General features: G+C 40.4%; 1 protein-coding gene across 1 annotated transcript in view; it reads right to left on the bottom strand.

The window, feature by feature from the left end:
- qser1 (glutamine and serine rich 1) overlaps positions 1–20064 on the bottom strand; it is a 157873-nt gene that overhangs the window by 76869 nt on the left and 60940 nt on the right. The window contains exon 2 of the mRNA XM_060839059.1: positions 1340–1443. Within this exon, the coding sequence (XP_060695042.1) occupies positions 1340–1443 (104 nt within the window). The remainder of the gene's footprint in view (positions 1–1339; positions 1444–20064) is intronic.

Here is a 20064-nt window from a genome sequence, read left to right as displayed (position 1 = left end):
CTCCTATGGGGCACTGGTGTACAATCCCACTTGCTATTTATAGGTCTTATTCTGTTATGATGGTGATATCACTTTTCTAAGAGGTTGGTAAATGGGGTCCAAATCATTGTGTTGATGTAGTTCTGGTTTGAATGCCAGGCCTCTAGCAATTCCAGTGTGTGTCTTTATTCAGCCTGTTCCAGAATGAATGCATTGTCCCAGTCGAACCGGTGTCCCTTGTTGTCTGTGTGTAAGAATACTAGTGATAGTTGATCATGTCTTTTGGTGGCTAATTGGTGCTCGTGTATGCTGGTGGCTAGTTTCCTGCCAGTCCATCTAATGTAATGTTTGTTGCAGTCCTTGCAGGGTATTTTGTGTATGACCTTTGTTCTCTGGTTGTTGGTATAGGGTCTTTAGATTCATCAAGTATTGTTTCAGTGTGTTGGTAGGTTTGTGGGCTACCATGATCCCAAGGGGCCAGAGTAATCTGGTCGTCAACTCAGAGATGTCTTTAATGTATGGTAGTGTGGCTAGAGTCTCTGGGCATGTTGTTTCTTCTTGTTTAGGTTTGTTGCGTAAAAGCGTGAGAATTGGTCGTCTGTGCTGATCAGGTATCCACTGTTCTTGAATACATTGTATATGTGTTTTCCTTCAGCATCTCGTAATTCCTGGGTGCTGCAGTGTGTTCTGGCTCATGTAAATAATGTCCTGATGTAGCTCCATTTGTGGGTGTTGGGATGATTGCTCCTGTAGTTGAGTATCTGGTCTGTGTGTGTCGCTTTCTTGCAGTTCGACTGGGACAACACACCCAGCCTGAGACAGGTGAAAGAAAGACATGCACAGAAATTCCTAGAGGCCTGGCACTCAAACTGGAATTCCATCAACAACACATTGATTGGGACTCCATTTACCAACTTCTCAGAAAAAGAATCGAAAGTAATATCACCCACCACAACAGTCCAAGACAGATAAATAGCAAGCAGGACATTACACCAACACTCAACAGAGGTTCACTGATGTTACCTAGCATGGTGATGAAACATCTGAGAACAAACCTTCCAGTTCAATGAGCAAACTTACAACCTGAACCACAACCTGAGCTACAAATCTTCACACAATGCCTCATCATATTTTAAAACGTGCCATTACTTTGTGGCCTGACAAATCTAGAGCCACCCGAATGGAAAAACCCTGCTACTAGCATTATTCGTTGGTTAAAAATTAGAAACTGTTGATCCTAAGAATTTCAGTGTGAAATAGTTTTCCGAAGATTATAAAACTGTGCTCAACAGAAAGAGCAGATGACTGTAAATTAGGCATTTTTTAATTTTAAGAAATTATAACAGAAAATATTTTGTACCTGTGGGGTGATGTGTAGTGGTATAGCCAGGCAGTTGGTGAGATGCTGCATAAGCTGGTCGATGAAGGAGGTCAGTTTCTGGATGTGCTGCTCCATAGCTCAAACTGAAAAGACATATTGATTCAATAATTATGGCATTTTTTTAAAAAAAGGCAGTAGAACAGCACAGACAAAATTATTATATCAAATATAACTTACTCAAATGGCCAGAGTTTAATTCAAACTGTGAAAAACAATTATTTAAGTTTTAAATGATAAGTGAAAATAGTCAAACACAATAAATGTTCCAAATGGATATAAAAATAAAAGCAATAGAAAATACAAATGAACAGCCAAAATCTAGTATGGGCATTATGTATTCAGATATAACAGGATTTTCAGTAACAATCATTCAGCAGTATTGAACTTCAGTGCTACTGAAAAAAAGGTACGTTATCTCAAAGCTTTTTATCTTCCATTCAGGATTATTCACAAGCAATACCAGAGTGAAGAGAAAACAATATTAATGCTGTATAAGAGGATAGTGCTGAATGATTGGCAAGTGGACTCTGACTAGTCAGGTCATCAAGCATGTACCAATTAATGATGACAGACTCAAAAGCTTAAACACCTTTCCCTCTGTTTCAGCACCACAAAATCTCAGTGATGTCACTCATTTTATTGAAAAGTCTAACTTGAAACTGCATGCACAGTTTTTATGTACAGCAATGCTTTTGATAATAGTCCTATTATTGAAGCCAAAATCTCCACTTACAAAAAAAATTTGCAGAACTATTTTCTCACTAAGTTTTCTTTCTGTAGAATACAGCCAATCAGCAATCATCACAAAAGAGCCCAGCAAAATTCTTTTCCCCAACTTCAAGTTCTCTGAACAGCCAAATTAGATTTCAGAACCCCACCATGTTGAACAGAAAGAAGGGTGAGAATCAATGTTATTTGTATTCCTACAGCTTTATGTTGCTCTAATGCAGGTTCCAATATCAATTCTCTGTGATTATATTTGACAGGCTCTCTTGTGGTGTAGCAGTAGTGTCCCTATACCTGTACCGGGAGGCCCAAGTTCAAGTCTCACCTGCTCCAAAGGCATGTAATAACATCTCTGAACAGTTTGATTAGAATAGTTTGGCAAGTGCAGCAAGAAGCCTGCAGTCAAAATTATACTACAGGTGGGCCAAACAGTTAGCACCTAAAGCATGAGAATGATTGGTCAAGGTCAGGGTGGGAGAGATGTGCCTAATACTATCTCTCTCTAAACATGATTATAGACTTCTTCAACCCAAGCTGGGGCCTTTTTAAAAACTCAAGTCAAACATCTCAAAATACGTCAGCTGGCCAAAATGAAAATGCAGAAGATCCTCATATTGACAGCCTTAAGGCTGTGTCAAAGGTTAGGTCTCTGCTGCAAAATCTAATATACACATTCAAATAAACTTGAAAAAAATGGAGCAAGGTCACTACATTTTTCACATAGAGGAATAGTTTTACACCTACAACAATGTGAAGAGTGACTGACATGTATTAGAACTCACATAAGAATATAAACAAGTTGTGGACCAAATAGCCCCTTCAGCCTTCTGTGCTCAGTGAATTAGAAGCTGGTTTGATGGGGGCCTCAACACCACTTTTCTGCTTGTTTTGCAAATAGTATAGTCTCTCTAATATAAAAAAATCTGTTTAACTCAACCCTGAATATATTTAATGACCCATGCACTATTTGCAGTAGAGTTCCTCCTCAGCTTCATCTCAACCCTTTTATTTTGGAACTGTATGGCTCAGTTATAGGTCACATGGCATCTACTGCATCAAGCCCCTTCAGAATCTTAGGTATTTCAGTGACAACATTTCTCATTCTAAATTCCAATAAGTATAGGTGGCAGCCATGATGTGGAGGTGTCAGTGTTGGACTGGGATGGACAAAGTCACAAACCATATTATCATTTCAAACAATGTTCCACAGTCTAATTCCAGGCATGAAGGGTATTATTTTGTGAGGAAATGTTGAACAGGCTAGGCCTATATTTATGCAGAAGTCACACGACATCAGGTTATAGACCAACAGGTTTGTTTGAAATCACAAGCTTTCGGAGCACTGCTCCTTTGTCAGGTGAAGTGAAGGTTCAGCTGAAGGAGCCACGTCATATGACTTCTGAATAATTTTAGGCCCAGCCTGTTCAACTTTTCCTCACAAAACTTCATGCCCAGAATCACACTATGGAACACTCCCTAATTGGCTCCAATGCAGGTGTGTAACTTGCTTAAATAAGACCAAAACTGTATTGTGGTGCTCTAGGTATGTTCTCACCAACATCCTTTACAACTTAGTGTGACTTTTCTAATTTTATATTCCATAGCCGCCTTGCAATAAAGGATTCCACGATGTACATACTTACATATTAACTTTTGTGGTTCATGCACAAAGATAGTCAAATCTTTGTACCACAGCACTGTACAGCTTCTCTCCATTTAAACAAAATTGCATTTTTCTATCAGAGTGGATGACCTCATTTTGCCATGTTGTACTCCCGACTGCCAAAGTTTGTCCACTCACTTCATCTCTATCCCATTGCAGACTCTATCTATCCTCCTTGCAACTTATTTTTCTACCTATCTTTGTGTCAGCAGTATATCTGGCTATGTTACATGTGGTTGCTTCAACAAATTCATTGTGTATCATGTAAAATACTCTTTTTAAAATTAACCTATTTTTCCTAATCAACCTGTTCAGAGATGATGTTATACTGATCTGGAGCAGGTGGGACTTGAACCTTGGCCTCCCTGGTCCAAGGCAGGGATACTACCACTGCACCACAACAGGGCCCTAAATAACACAATTTTTTTATGTATCTCTTTATCAATAGTGAATGCACACTACACTCGATTATTTACTCAATAATCATGTTTTATCCAAACTATGCATCTTACAAATATACAAACAAAATGCAGTCAGGGCTGAAACAAAGTTTCGTTTGAACACTCTCCAATTACTTCAGAAAACTTCTGTGCTCTCTTTGACACACAAACAATTGTCTTGATACGAAAGGCAAGTACAAGTCTTGTAACAATAAGTTACCCATCACTTAAAAACTAAACATAATCTTGTTTATTATACCACATTATTTATATTATATTTTCAATATTCAAGAATCTCTTTTTGGACTGAAACTGGCATTTTTTTAAATCTTGAAAATCCAAGCTCTGGGATTTAATTTTATTTAGTATTCAATTCACTTTAACAAGGTGTAAATGGAAGACTTAAAATTCAAAATCAAAATATCTAACTATAGTATAAAATCTTCTTCATGTTATCTCCTGTCGCATCTGCATCATTTTAGCAGTCTTTTGAATGTGATAGATATTTTGAGATTTTATGATACTTTGCAAACTAAACAGCTCCTGGAAATGGACTGCTTCTGAGAGTTATTTGATGGAATAAAACGATTCCAGTATCTGGCCCAAACAAGTCATTTATCAATTTGTTTAGTTAATCAAGCTAATTGATCTCTATTGAAAAGGAAATAAATTATTCGATAAATATTATAATGACTGTTACTGTCACTTGCACAGTAGTTGTGAAGTTGGAGGTATATTTGTTACAAAATGGGAAAATGCCATTTCTGGTCAAACAATGAAAATAATTAAACACCCATCTCCATTATCTTACGCAACTATTGTCTTTTGGCCCTTATCTATAATAAACTGTTGATTTCACAGACCAATTGGATCTTGAAAATTATTTCATACACATTTTGAAAACTTTGCACAGGTTGTCTTCTCCAATTGTTGTTAAAACCCATCTCAGTTCACTATTTTCCTTTGGAAAGAATTCTACTGTTTTACCAGTCTGGCCTTCATTCGACCATAAGCCCTTAAGACATTGGAGCATAATTCGGTCATTTAGCCCATTGAGAACATTAAAGGACATGTTCAAATCCATTTTCCTAACTTTTCCCAACAACCCTCAATTCCTTTACTGATTAAAATCAATCTTAAAGTCCTTAACAACCCAGTCTCGAAAGCAGTCTATAATAAAGGATTTCACAGATTCACTACTCTCAGAATAAAGTCCTCCTCGTCTCTATGTGAAATCAACAACCTGAGAATGCTTAACTCTGAGGTCCAATGGTATAAACGTCCTGTGTTAACTTGACCGAATGTGATAACAGCAGTTAGTGCCACTAGTGGGCTGTTTATTGCTTGGTTTAGTGATACATATCTATCTTTTTATTAAATCCTGTTGGGATTGAAACTAGAATAATTTTTTTTATCTTGAAAACTCAAGATTTGGGATATAATTTTGATTTAATATCGTCAGAGTCATAGAGATGTACAGTACGGAAACAGACCCTTCGGTCCAACTCGTCCAAGCTGACCAGATATCCCAACCCAATCTAGCCCCACTTGCCAGCACCTGGCTCATATCCCTCCAAACCCATCCCATTCATATTGTTGTAGTAAGGTGAGCATTGAATATTTACAACTCTTATAATCAGCAACTTTGAAACTAACATTAACATAATTATCGTGATTATTGTTTTATGAACAATTTAAGCAGCTGCCAGTTTTAAATGTGGTTATGTCAGTGCTGAAAAAAAAGAGGCAGCAAATCACCCTGGGAAATTTACTCTCCCACCTCCGAGTTGTACAGACTACAGAAAACACAATCTAAATCGATTGGGAGGGAAGAGTCAAGAGCTTTTCCTCCATTCACAAGTTGCTTCTCTCCTACATTTGTTGTTGATAGGCCCAATAAAAAACCTGATCAAAAAACCTAAGGGAGAACAGTCCAAGAGCGGAGAAGAAGCAGAGTAACCAAAATGATAGCAATGAGAGAGAGACACCAAAGAAGCTCTTTGCCAAGGCAGGATCACAGAGATCCTGGGTCAGGTAGAGGAGACATCCTGCTCCCCACTCAGTTGAAGCAAAACGCTCAGAGACACGGTATAGTTTTACTCCTTCATCTTTATTCCGGGCTCTGTAGGAAAAGAATGATCACCCATGTGCACAGGGACATGAGGTCACGGTCTTCTCTGGAACAACGGTTTTTAAATGAATTTTATAGTCATTTTACAGGGAGAAGCATCCAGATAAGGCAACATACATATTGATTGGGTGACCATTACAATCAGCGAACATCAACAATAAAGACTAAGCCATCTGGTGTTACACAATGAATGTTCTTTACCTTGATAACTGGCTTCACATAATGAAATACTTTTCACCGCATTCACTGATGTTACATACTGAATGCTACCTCAATTGTTAAATTGCTCTACATAATAAATGCTTTTCCACTTTGTCAACCCATTACCCTCGTCTCCAGCACCCCATTGCTAACTGCAAGTTCTTATCAGTTCTGAGTCATGCTCAACAGAACCTCTTGTTTCACAAAACTCAGAACTTAACTATTTCCCAACCTGCTCATACCCGATACACATTCTTAGAGGGTCACAGGGGAGAAGGGGACTATGAGAAAGTCTTAGGAGGAGAAGGAGATCGTAAGGGTGGTGGACAATGCCAAGAAAAGAGGTTTAAACCCATCAACAAAGGAATAATCAGCTGAGTCTGAAAACTTTAAACCACCGAAGCAATTAATTTCTTGCTAGGCAGGCAGTGGAATATATTCCAAGATTCTTTTGGGGGGTTAGCTTCAGTAGTATTAGCACCAATAAGTCAAATTTCAGTCCATCCAATAACGTCATCACATTAAGGTTATGAATGGTAGTGGCACTGTTCACAAAAAAGAAGATTTTCAAGAGAAGCATGGAAGTTGGCAATCACTGTTGATGAGGTGGATCAGCACAGGATGGAAATGGGAAAGGATTAGAGTTGGACAAACTAGTCTCCAGAAGACACACTGGGCAAGGAAGATCAGAGAGTACATTTAAGTGAAAAAGATTACAAAATGGATTGAATGGCTGTACCAGCTAATTGCAGACAAACATAAATGTTTAGTTTAAAATGAAAGATTAAAGAAGATGAGATTTAAGACAACTGGCCTGGATATGGATATCAAATAATGGAATTTACCTAACAGCAGAGGATAGCATTCTACAGATGGCAGCCTATGACACTTACATGTGTTAATATTATCTTCTCAGAGGTACATGTTATTTCTTAAAATTGCACAATTCTCATAACTGGAGAGATATAATTTTAATTAATAATATTTCGTGCTTGTTTCACAATTGGGAGCACTGTCCCATAAACCAGCTCTATCACCATCTGTGAGTATGCCCTGCTAGCAGGAAAAAACTCATCACAGCTGTTGGGCAGGGGGATAAAAAGTTGGGAGAATTGCAATGGGAGTCCACAACATTGTCTCTCATCCACATGACGAGGAAACCTCCTGCTGATTACCACATAGTGCTTCGTGTTAAACACTATTTGGAGAAAGTGTCGACGGTGGCAAGGGAACATGATAAATTGAGGACTTGCAATGTCCATCACTACGGTTGGCTCTGTAACACGACTGCTGATTGAGTCTAGCAGCTGTATCCATTAGACTCAATCTGTGGCATGTAGTGAGGGAATCAACAAGAGGGAAAAATGTATCTGACCATGTCCTCACCAATCTAACTGTCACAGATGCATCTATCCATGATGGTATTGGTAAACATTATGTAACCAATTGTGAAAACAAGGTCTTGTCTTTGCAATGAGGACACCTTCACTACACATTGTACTAACTGGGACAGACTTCAAACTCAAAACTGGACATCCAAAAGGCACTGCGGGGTCTTCAGTGGCAGAAGTGAACCAAAAAAACCCTCATGACCAAAATTCTTTCCTAGATGACGATTACCATGAAAACAGGAGATCAACACTCATTCAATGAAGAAAGGCAAGCCGAAGCAGCATCTGGAATAGCTTTGAAAAAATTTACTGATCCTACTATTCAAGACTGTTGACATATCAAACTGCAGAAGCAGCACAAGTCAAGACGGGACTTTCCCATAACCAATGGATCAGATCTAGATTTGGAAGATTTGCCACATCTGTGGTGGTTAAACAACAGGAGAAGACAACTCTGAAAATGTTCCCATCCACAGATGAGGCATACCAGCACATCAATGCAAAAAGGCTGAAGCATACGCACTCATCTTCAGCCAGAAGACACAAATGGACATTTTTATCTTAGCCTCCTCCCTGAAGTATCCAGCATTACAGAAGCAAATCTGCAACCAACTTCCACAGAATATCAAGAAATGACGGATCATATTGATGACTGTGAAGTCCAGGACCCTGACAATATTCTGGCATTGGTACTGAAAATTTGCACTACCAAATTATCCCTGTCCCTAGCTAAACCCATTCTAGAACAGCTACAAAAGTAATGTCTTGTCCACAAAAAATAGGACAATTGCAACTTGATCAATATCATCCCATCAGCTTACCCTTAATCATGAAGAATGCAATGGAAGAGGTTGTCATCTGGGCTAACAAGCAATGCTCACAAAGGAATAATTTGCTCACTGACACTTAGTTCGTATTCCGCCAGGCTGCTCAGGTGCTGACTTCATTACAATTTTAGTCCAAACATGGACGAAAAAAAAGATGAACTTAAGCAGTGAGGTGTGAGCAACTTCTTTTGATATCAAGATAAAATTTGATTGAATGTGGCATCAAGGAGCTTCATTAAAACTGGAGTAAATGGTAATCACGGAATAACTGTCTGCTGGTTAGAGTCATACCTAGGATATAGGATGATTGCAGTTGTTTTAGGTCAATTATTTCAATGCAGGACATCACTGCAGCAGTTCTTCAGGACAATATCCCAACCATTTTCAAGTGGATTACTGCAGAAAAAAATACATTTTTCTCTATGCTTTTCTCCTTGCTCTCATCAGTACATTTTGCAAAAATAAATTCAAAGGAAACCCAACTTTTACATAAGAGATTACTTATTAGGAATGGTCAATATGGCTTTGTGAGATAACTTGCCATGCACAAACTTGACTGAGTTTTCAAAACTAGTAACAAAGAGGACTGATGAGAGCAGAGCAGTGGACGTGATCTACATGGACTTCAACAAGGCATTTGACAAGGTTCCTCATGGAACGCTGGTTAAAAAGGTTAAATCACACGGAATAGAGGGAGAATTAGCCATTTGGATACAGAACTGGCTTGAACGTGGATGACAGAGGGTGGTGATGGAGAAGGGTTGCTTTTCAGACTGGAAGCTTGTGACCAGCAGTATGCGACAAGGATCTATGCTGGGTCCACTGCTTTTCATCATTTACATAAATGATTTGGATGTGAATGTAGGAGATATGGTTAGTAAGTTTGTAGATGACACCAAAATTGGAGGTATAGTGAACAGTGAAGAAGATTACCTCAGAGTACAATGAGATCTTGATCAGATGGGCTAATGGGCCGAGGAGTGGCAAAATGAAATTTAATTTAGATAAATGGGAGTCATTGCATTTTGGAAAGGTACATCAGGGCAGTACTTATATACATAATAGTAAAGTCCTGGGGAGTGTTGCTGAACAGAGATCTTGCAGTGCAGGTTCATAGCTCCTTGAAAGTGGAGTCACAGGTAGATAGGATAGTGAAGGTGATGTTTGGTGTGCTTGCCTTTATTAGTCTGTGCATTGAGTATAGGAGGTGGGAAGTCATGGTGTGGCTGTACAGGACATTGGTTAGGCCACTTTTAGAATACTGCATGCAATTCTTGTCTCTCTGCTATAGGAAGTATATTGTGAAACTTGAAAGGGTTTGAAAAAGATTTACAAGAATGTTGCCAGGGTTGTAGGGTTTGAGCTTTAGGGAGAGGTTGAATAGGCTAGAGCTATTTTCCATGGAGCATCAGAGGCTGAGGGGTGGCCTCATAGAGATTTATAAAATCATAAGGGACATGGATAGGGTAAGTAGACAAGGTCTCTTTTCTCTGATGTTGGCGAGTCTAAAACTAGAGGACATAGGTTTGAGGTGACAGGGGAAAGATTTAAAAAGGGATCTAAGGGGCAACTTATTCATGTGGATGGTGGTGCGTGCATGGAATGAGGAAATGGCGGAAGCTGGTGTAAGAATAGGTAGGAATACGGGCCAAATGCTGGCCAATAGGACTACGTTAATTTAGGATATTTGGTCGGCATGGATGAGTTGGACCAAAAGGTCTGTTTCTGTGGTATATATCTCCATGATTCTGAGACGTGCTGACCAGTTGACACGTGGACTCTAACTGGTAGAGGTATTGCCAAGAAGAATGCCCTGGTTACTGCCAATTGACTCTTAGCCAAGCTTTGTTTAAATTTTAAACCAGGCTGATGGACTAATGGTCAGGGTATTGCCTGAGAAATCAGTGAATAGCTGTCATCTATTCTGCTGAGTTGAAACAGGCCCAGTGTGTGAACACATTTCTCCTGTCTGCAAAGAACAGGATCCTGCGTATTAATATCTGTAGTTTGCAGTTATATATACTTGTGCTCCACTGTGAACGCAACTGATAACATAAATTGACTGTATAAACTGTTTGACTGAAACAGGTCCAAGATGGCGATGGAGTAGGACTCCTGTGCTGAAGCTCATCCGCTCTGATCGCTTTTTTTAAAAAAAAATTTTCCTCACCCCCATCTCTTTTCTTTCTTACTACCTTGTCCTGAGCTTGGATGGCATTGGTGGCAGAGAAAGCCCAGCGTGCATGCCTCGAGTAGACCAAGAATGGGACCTTGAGTGGTCTCGAGCCACACCCAGTGTGTGAGTCTACTGCTGACCTTAGTTGGGACCAGCGCACATAAAGTAAGTCCCTTCTTACTTTTCTGAAGCAAGAACACGACCTGGAATCGGCAGCTGCTGCTTCCACAGAGGTGATGTCAGCAAGGTAAGCACAGCGGAAATAGATAACACCTGACTTCATTGATGGGTGGGTTCGATACTTGCATGGCAAAATGGTGGCAGAAGGGCATCATGGCAACATTAATGAGGTGGGCCTAAGGGTGACAGATGTAACTCTGACACTGGTAGGTCCAGAGCAGGCATCAACGAGGCAGTAGCAGAGGGATGGCAACGCAGCTGTCGTCGATGGTGATAAGCTGACTTAGGACTGATGGACTTTCAAGCTATAGCTTTTTTTTTCACCTTGTTATTCTGTAATTATTCAAAATAGTGCCATTTAATGGCAACAAATGAAAGTCCTCACTATACGTGGAAAACACTCATGGCAATAAAATCAAATTTAAATCAACCTCTGCTTGTAAAACTCAAACTGTCGAACATTAGATGTGATTCTGCAACTGAACAACATTTGCTGGATAAACCTGTGTGACAAATTATGCTGACAATCAAGTTAGGATATAAACAGAATTTGGTGGATAACTGTCAGTTGGTATTACTGAGTACATTATCCATGGCAACATCACTACCAATTAGATTAGATTAGATTAGATTACTTACAGTGTGGAAACAGGCCCTTCGGCCCAACAAGTCCACACCGACCCGCCGAAGCGCAACCCACCCATACCCTTACATTTACCCCTTACCTAACACTACGGGCAATTTAGCATGGCCAATTCACCTGACGCGCACATCTTTGGACTGTGGGAGGAAACCGGAGCACCCGGAGGAAACCCACGCAGACACGGGGAGAACGTGCAAACTCCACACAGTCTGTCGCCTGAGTCGGGAAATGAACCCGGGTCTCAGGCGCTATGAGGCAGCAGTGCTAACCACTGTGCCACCGTGCCGCTTGCCAATCAATCAGCACTCTGACTGGTATGGGCAAGATGAAAAGCTTTTTTCAGCCAAAATCAAATCTGTACAACCACCTTCAGCTGTTATGCCACTGACCTTGTCCGCCTTTGAAAAGACTTTGCAAAGCTGTGACCTCTATCGTCTCGAAGGACAAGGACAGCAGGTACATGGGATCACCACCATCTGAACACTCCCCTCCAAGACATGTAGCATCCTGACCTGGAACTATCATTCTTTCTTTGTCATTTGGCATAGATCCTTGAACTCTCTACCTACCAGAATGATAGAACCATTATAGTGAAAAAGGAAATTACTTAGCTAATTGTGCCTGTACTGCTCAAGGGTGAGCAATATGACTTGGTGTTATTCTTCTGCTTTTACCCTCTGTAATACTTGACACAATTTTAGACAATAGACAATAGGTGCAGGAGTAGGCCATTCAGCCCTTCAAGCCTGCACCGCCATTCAATATGATCATGGCTGATCATTCCTAATCAGTATCCGCTTCCTGCCTTATCTCCATAACCCTTGATTCCACTATCTTTGAGAGCTCTATCCAACTCTTTCTTAAATGAATCCAGAGACTAGGCCTCCACTGCCCTCTGGGGCAGAGCATTCCACACAGCCACCACTCTCTGGGTGAAGAAGTTTCTCCTCATCTCTGTCCTAAATGGTCTATCCCGTATTTTTAAGCTGTGTCCTCTGGTTCGGCACTCACCCATCAGCGGAAACATGTTTCCAGCTGCCAGAGTGTCCAATCCTTTCATAATCTTGTGTCTCAATCATATCCCCTCTCAGTTTTCTAAACTCAAGGGTATACAAGCCCAGTCGCTTCAGTCTTTCAGTGTAAGGTAATCCCTCCATTCCAGGAATTGACCTCTTGAACCTACGCTGCACTCCCTCAATAGCCAGAATGTCTTTCCTCAAATTTGGAGACCAGAACTGCACACAGTACTCCAGTGTGGTCTCACTATGGCCCTGTACAGCTGCAGAAGCACCTAAAGCCCTTTTGAATGCCTCTATTGCACACAGAACATAGAACGTCACAGCATAGTACGGGCCCTTTGGCCCTTAATGTTGTGCCATCTTGTGAAATGAATGTGATGACCATCTAACCTACACTATGTCCTTAATGCCAACAAGTCTATTACTGTTGCAGGCAGGCCATTCCATGCCCTTACTACTCTGAATGAAGAAATGGCACCTGATGTCTGTCCTAAATCTATCACCCCTCAATTTAATGCTATGTTCCCTTGTGTTAGCCTTCAGCATCAGAGGAAAAAGGCTCTCATTGTCCACCCAATCTAACCCTCTGATTATCTTGTATGTCTCGATTAAGTCACCTCTCAACCTTCTTCTCTCCAATGAAAACATCCTCCATTCCCTCAGCCTTTCCTCGTAAGACCTTCCTTCCATACTAGGCAATATCCTAGTAAATCTCCTCTGAACCTTTACCAAAGTATCCACAACCTTCCTATAATGTGGTGTCCAGAACTGTACACAATACTCCAGGTGCGGTCTTACCAGTCTGTTGTACAGCTGAAGTATGACCTCGTGGCTCAGAAACTCAATCCCTCTACCAATAAATGTCAACACACCACATGCCTTCTTAACTATCAAGCTGGGTGGCAACTTTCAGGGATTTATGCACCTGGACAGCAAGATCTCTCTGTTGATCTACACTGCCAAGAATTTTACCATGAGCCCAGTACTCTGCGTTCCTGTTACTTCTTCCAAAGTGAATTACCCACTTCATTTGCCACTTCTCCACCCAGCTCTGCGTCTTATCTATGTCCTTCTGTGACCCACAATATCCTTCAGCACTATCCACAACTCTGCCTACTTTAGTGTCATCCACAAATTGACTAAACCATCCTTCTATGCCCACATCCAGATCATTTATAAAAATGACATACAGCAATGGCCCCAGAACTGATCCTTGCAGCACACTACTGGATACTGAACTCCAGGATGAACATTTCCAATCAACCACCACCCTCTTTCTTCTTTCAGCTAGCCAAATTCTGATCCAAACCACTAAATCACCTTCAATACTGCAACTCTGTATTTTATGCACTAGCCTCAAATGCCTTATGAAGTCTATATACACCTCATCACGTGCTGTACCTTCATCCACCTGTTTTGTCACCTTCTCGAAGAACTCAATATGGTTAGCGAGGCGCGACCTACCCTTTACAAAACAACAGTGTCAACTATCCCTAATCAAATTATTCCTTTCCAGATGATTATAAATCCTATCTCTGAAACTTTTTCCAACACCTTACCCACAACCAAAGTAAGGCTAGCTGGTCTATAATTACCAGGGTTGTCTCTACTCCCCTTCTTAAACAAGGGAACAACAACTGCTATCCTCCAATCTTCTGGCACTACTCCTGTAGACAACGATGACAAAGATCAAAGCCAAAGGCTCTGCACTCTTCTCCCTAGCTTCCCAGAGAATCTGGGGATAAATCCTATCGGGCCCAGGGGTCTTATCTATTTTCAGATCTTCCAAAATTGCTAAGACCTCCTCTTTGTCAACCTCAATCCCATCTAATCTAGCAGCCTGTATCTCTGTATTCTGACTAACATTACCCTTTTCCAATGTGCATACTGAGAAAAAGTATTCATTAAGCGTTTCCCGATGTCCTCAGATTCCACACACAACTTCCCACTACTGTATTTGATTGGCCCTAATCTTACTATAGTCATTCTTTTATTTCGGATAAGGTTTTCCTTGATCCTATCTGCCAACAACTTCTCGTGTCCCCTCCTGGCTCTTCTTAGCCCTCTCTTTAGATCTTGTCTGGCTAACGTACAAGTCTCAAGGTCCCTAACTGAGCCTTCATGCCTCATCCTCATATGAACCTTCTTCTTTCTCTTTGCAAGAGTTTCAACTTCTTTAGTAAACCATGGCTCCCTTTCTTGACAACTACCTCTCTGCTGATAAGTATATACTTATCAAGGACCTGCAGCCGCTGGTCCTTGAATAAGCTCCACATTTCAAGTGTATCCATCCCCTGCAGTGTCCTTCCCCACTCTATGCATCCTAGATCTTGCATAATCGCGTCATAATTACCTTTCCCCCAGTTATGCCTCTTTCCCTGCAGTATATACCTATCCCTGCCCATTGCTATTGTAAACATAACCAAATTGTGGTCAAAATCACCAAAGTGCTCACCTACCTCCAAGTCTAACACCTCACTGGGTTTATTCCCCAGTACTAAATCCAATGCAGCTTTGGCCCTTGTTGGCCTGTCTACATACTGTGACAGAAAACCCTCCTGCACACATTGAACAAAAACTGAATCTTCTAAACTACATAAACAAAGTAACCCCCGTCAATATTGGGAAGTTAAAGTCCCCCAAAACAACTACCCTGTTACTCTTGCTCCTATCGAGAATCACCTTTGCTACCCTTTCCTCTACATCCCTGGAACAATTTGGAGGTCCATAGAAAATTCCCAGCAGGGTGACCTCTCCTTTTCTGTGTCTAACTTAAGCCCAAACTACCTCAGTGGATGAGTCCTCAAACATTATCTCAGCTGCTGTAATATGACTCGATTAATAATGCCATACCACCACCAACAAACCCTCCCCTCCTTTACAATTTTCTCTGTTCTTACTAAGATATCTAAATCCCAGAATCTGCAACAACAATTCCTGTCCCTTCTCTAGCCAAGTCTCAGAAATGGCCACAACATCAAAATCCCAGGGATCAACCCATGCTGCAAATTCACCCACCTTATTCCAGATGCTTCTGGCATTGGTATACACATTTCAAACCAACATTCTGATTGACGGTATCCTCTCGCAACCTTGTAAACCTGCCCCTGACCTCACTACCCTCAACCTCCTGTACATTGGAACATTCCTCCACCACACATCCCAGTAATGCATTTCAGGCCTGAAGCACTCACTGCCCCATTGAAGTCAGTGATCCACTAGTTAACTGTTCCAACTCAGGATTTTTCATTGTCCTTTTCCACTGTTATCCTAAACTTTATAATAACACGATCACTATTCCATAAATCCTTACCCACCAATACTTACTTGGGCCTACTTGGCCCACCATTTCTCCTGACCATAATGGAGGAACCATTATCCCACCCTGCCCTTTACACTATCACTATCCCAGTCTACGTTCAGGTCATTAAAGTTCCCCATTATAACCATTTTATGTTTGCATCACTAATTTTGTTGTAGTTCCTTTACATTCTTTTCACTAGTCAGCGACCTAGAGACCATATTGAACAATAGAGTTGCATCCTTTATATTCATTAGCCATAACAAAATCAATTCAGTATTTGAACCCTCGAGCGCTGAAACTATATCCTTAACCAATACCACTAAGCCTTCTCTTGTTCCTTCTCTATCTTTTCTTAAATGCCACGTACTCAGGAACATTTGATATATAGTTCTTCTCTTTCTTGAAAAGACTATGTTTTAGGCACATCATTATTTCACATGTCAATTTGTACCACTAACTCATCAATTTTATCTACAATACTCTGGCATTCCCATGCATGCAGCATAATCCTGGTTTAGAAAACAAATCATTTCTCTCTTATTCTGACTGCTTGCACTAATTTACTATTCTACTCTAACTGTCTCTCTCAATATCGCGTGCAATCTCTTATTCCTGTCCAATACTCTCGCCTGGTCCGACATTCCTGTCCATTTAGTTTAAATCCTCCCCAAAAGCACCAGCAAAATATCCTGCAAGAAACTCAGACATAACAGTTCAAATGCAACATGTCCAGTTCGGACTAAATTTAGGCAAGAAGAAGAATCATACAGAACCCAAAACATTAATTCTGTTTCTCTTTCCAGAGATGCAGGCAGACATGTGTTTCTCCAGCACTACAATCTAGAAGGACAAGGGCAACAGATATATAGGAACAATATCACCTGCAGGTTTCCCTTCAAGCCAGTCACTATCTGACTTGGAAATATTTTGATGTTCATTCAGAGGCTTTGGGTCAAAATTCCAAATTTCTCTCCCTGATGTCTACCTACAGCACAGGACCAAGAAGACAACTTCTCAAGATTAACTAGGAATAGACAATAAAATTCCAGCCCAGCCAGCGACACCCACTTCCCACAAGTCTATTAAAAAACCTCTAGTTGCAACAATAATTTTGTAGTGCTGAAAATGGACATGCACTCAGGGACACGCATCCAGTTAGTTCGTGGACTGGATTAGGCTGCACCTTCGGCATATCTGCTTGCTCTCTTAACAATCACTCAATTTGAGCACCCTGCTCACAGTATTCCAGTTTTGCCTTGCCTTTTGGAATAAAAGCATGGCAATTATTGAGAGAGGTGGAAGTATGTGGCACAGTTGACACTTGCAGTGCTGAGCAAGTGAACAGACACTGCAGAGGTCGCGTAAGGTTTGTGGTGTTAGGGTTTTGAGGTCAATGAGAATGAGTGAGGGATGTTGTCGCAGCTGCCCTTGAGAGTGATAGAGCATGAGTACTGGTGAGTTGGGAGTAAGTAGCAGAGACAGAATGAGCGTGAGGTGGAATAGAGAAGAACATTGACCGGATGGCAATCTCAGTCCAGGTCGGCATGCTCTGACGTTATGGTCGCTGCTGCTGATTCTGGGGGAAAACAACAACCCACCTCTGCATCACCCCACGCAACAGGACCTCCAGGTCCTTGCCCATGAAACAAAATACCAATTTCACCTTCTCTGTCATGCTCAGCGAAAATATCAGGAACCATGCAGGCAGCTCTGACTAAAAGACTTTGTCTGGGTGAACAACAGCCTTGTAAAGATGCTACTGACAGAGATATTCCAGCCCACCCCAGGATATCTTAATAGTGGCAAGTTGCTCAGAGTATAGTGAATGGTAGAAAGGGATTAAAATTGAATGAGATGGGTAGCTCAGAGTTGAGGTAGATACTTAGTTATTAATCAAGTCAGTTTGGGAAAGAAGTCTAGAAGCTTTCTGGAGAGAAATCCTCCATGAAACTTGACAAAATTGACACTGAGCCAAAAAAAAAGCAAAATTCAGCCTTGGAGTGAAGCAATTTTTACCATTTTAAGGTAACAGCAGAATATGGTGGGTACAATGCATTCTCCAATAATGACTCACTTCTATTTGAGAATAATTGTCGAACCTAGACTATGACAATTTACACAGGACAGAACAAAGTCACTTGTTTCCATTCATTAGAAATTTAGAATGCATATGGAAACCTGACCTATTGCCCTTGTTCCACCTCACCCCCTGTTCAAAACCTATTAGGTCTATAACATTTGCCAGTTCATCTATTTGCTGACTCCACAGTTGATGCATGACCTTCAGCATTTTGTTTTTATGATTGCTTCTATCCATGGTATTCTGCTTTCCAAAACTAAAAGGCAGATAGTTCTCCATTGTAGTAAAGATACACTATTGAAGTAAATTGGAAGACAAATTCAAAAATTAGAAGTGCTTGTGTAGATGGTATGCATAATATAATGGATACTTAATAAATAACTAAATGGTATGGAAGCAAGCAGAAAAATTGAATTAGATTAGATAGTGGACTTGGAGAAAAACACATCTGCCAGTTCTAATTGAACAAATTGCCTGTTACCATGGTGTAACATTCAATAATTCTAGATAGCTACAGTTTTAAGAGGTTGTTGAAGGCTTTGAATAATCACTTAGTTAATAAATATTATCGAGAAAGTATGCAATTTGAACAACGAATGCTTGCTCTATATACTCAATCTGTAAGGAGCAGCTGATCAGTGTCATGTGTACTGTAATTATCTTAGCACCTGAACTGGGAAGAGAATCGTTAATCAGCGCTCCCATTCTCATGATTGAGCATACACAGACAGCAAAGCAGAATCTGTATAGTTGAGTATACTGAAGTTATTGAAACTATGTCTATGGGAGAAAGAAGTTTAAAAACAAACCCTGGTTATTTTCAAATACACTTAAATATATGCCGAGTTGAATAGAAAATGTTTTTTGCTCTGGTTGGGGAGTTAGTGACAGAAGATGATCACTTAAGAAATGACAAACTTAAGCAGAGACTTTAGAAACAGCGTGAAATGTTTTGCCCTGGTGAATGGTTGTGGCTGAGTTCATTACTTTTAAAAAGAATATCACCAAGCAAACAGGAAAAAAGCAGGGCATGGAACTCAGTTTTGAATTGCTCGAGCAAGGATTACCATTATATGAATGGCCCAGAGAAGGCTGAACTGTTGTTTACAGCAAAGGTGGCAAAAGCATGAAAACTTTTTGATAATGTAAATAAAGATAAACTGTTTTTAGCTGATGGATCAATAATCAAAGCAAATACAGTTAAGGTGAATGGCAAAAGAACCAGGGTAATATGAAGAACTTTTTAAAGTAACAGTTAGGACGTGAAATTAACTTCCTGATAAGGGTTGCAGATGCGGACTTAAAAGTAGTTTCAAAGGTAATTTCACAAATAGTGGAAAGGGAAAAGTAATGCATGACAATGGGGAAGAGAGCAGGGTTAGAACAGTACTGACTACAATCCTCCTCAAAGGAGCAGGTGCAGGCTCAAATAGGCCAAGTACCCTTCTCCAGTGTTGTACTATTTGATGATTCTATATATAGTTTATGGCATCTTTCTGTGCTGTAGCCTTCAAAGTCAAGTGAGAATAGTGACATATCCAACACGTAATCACAATAGTTCACCATTATCTAGGCAGACAAAAGAACACAGTCTTCCAATACAGTGATGAAGAGTAGAATGGTCAGCTAGAAACAGTCAGCACATTAAGGAAGGAGAGATGGGAAAAGGACAGTCAAACTAGATTCAACTATAAAGTTTAGAAGCAAGGAAAGCCAACTAAAGTTATTCTTTTCAAATCTGCACAGCAGCTCCTCCATTATAAGTTGAAATTTGCACATGTATATTTTAAGCTTTGAATGCCAAGTGATCAAAGTTGTTTGTGCATTGACTAGGAACAGGCAGGTGTAACTCAGTGAGTGACTGATAGATTTTTCCAAAATATTACAGAAGCTCCAAATTGGATGAATAAGGAATGCGGAAAA

This window comes from Hemiscyllium ocellatum, chromosome 18 (genome assembly GCF_020745735.1).
Source record: "Hemiscyllium ocellatum isolate sHemOce1 chromosome 18, sHemOce1.pat.X.cur, whole genome shotgun sequence".
Classification (NCBI taxonomy): domain Eukaryota; kingdom Metazoa; phylum Chordata; class Chondrichthyes; order Orectolobiformes; family Hemiscylliidae; genus Hemiscyllium; species Hemiscyllium ocellatum.
The sequence above is the reverse complement of the archived record's forward strand: the minus strand, read 5'-3'. Positions and strand labels throughout refer to the sequence as shown.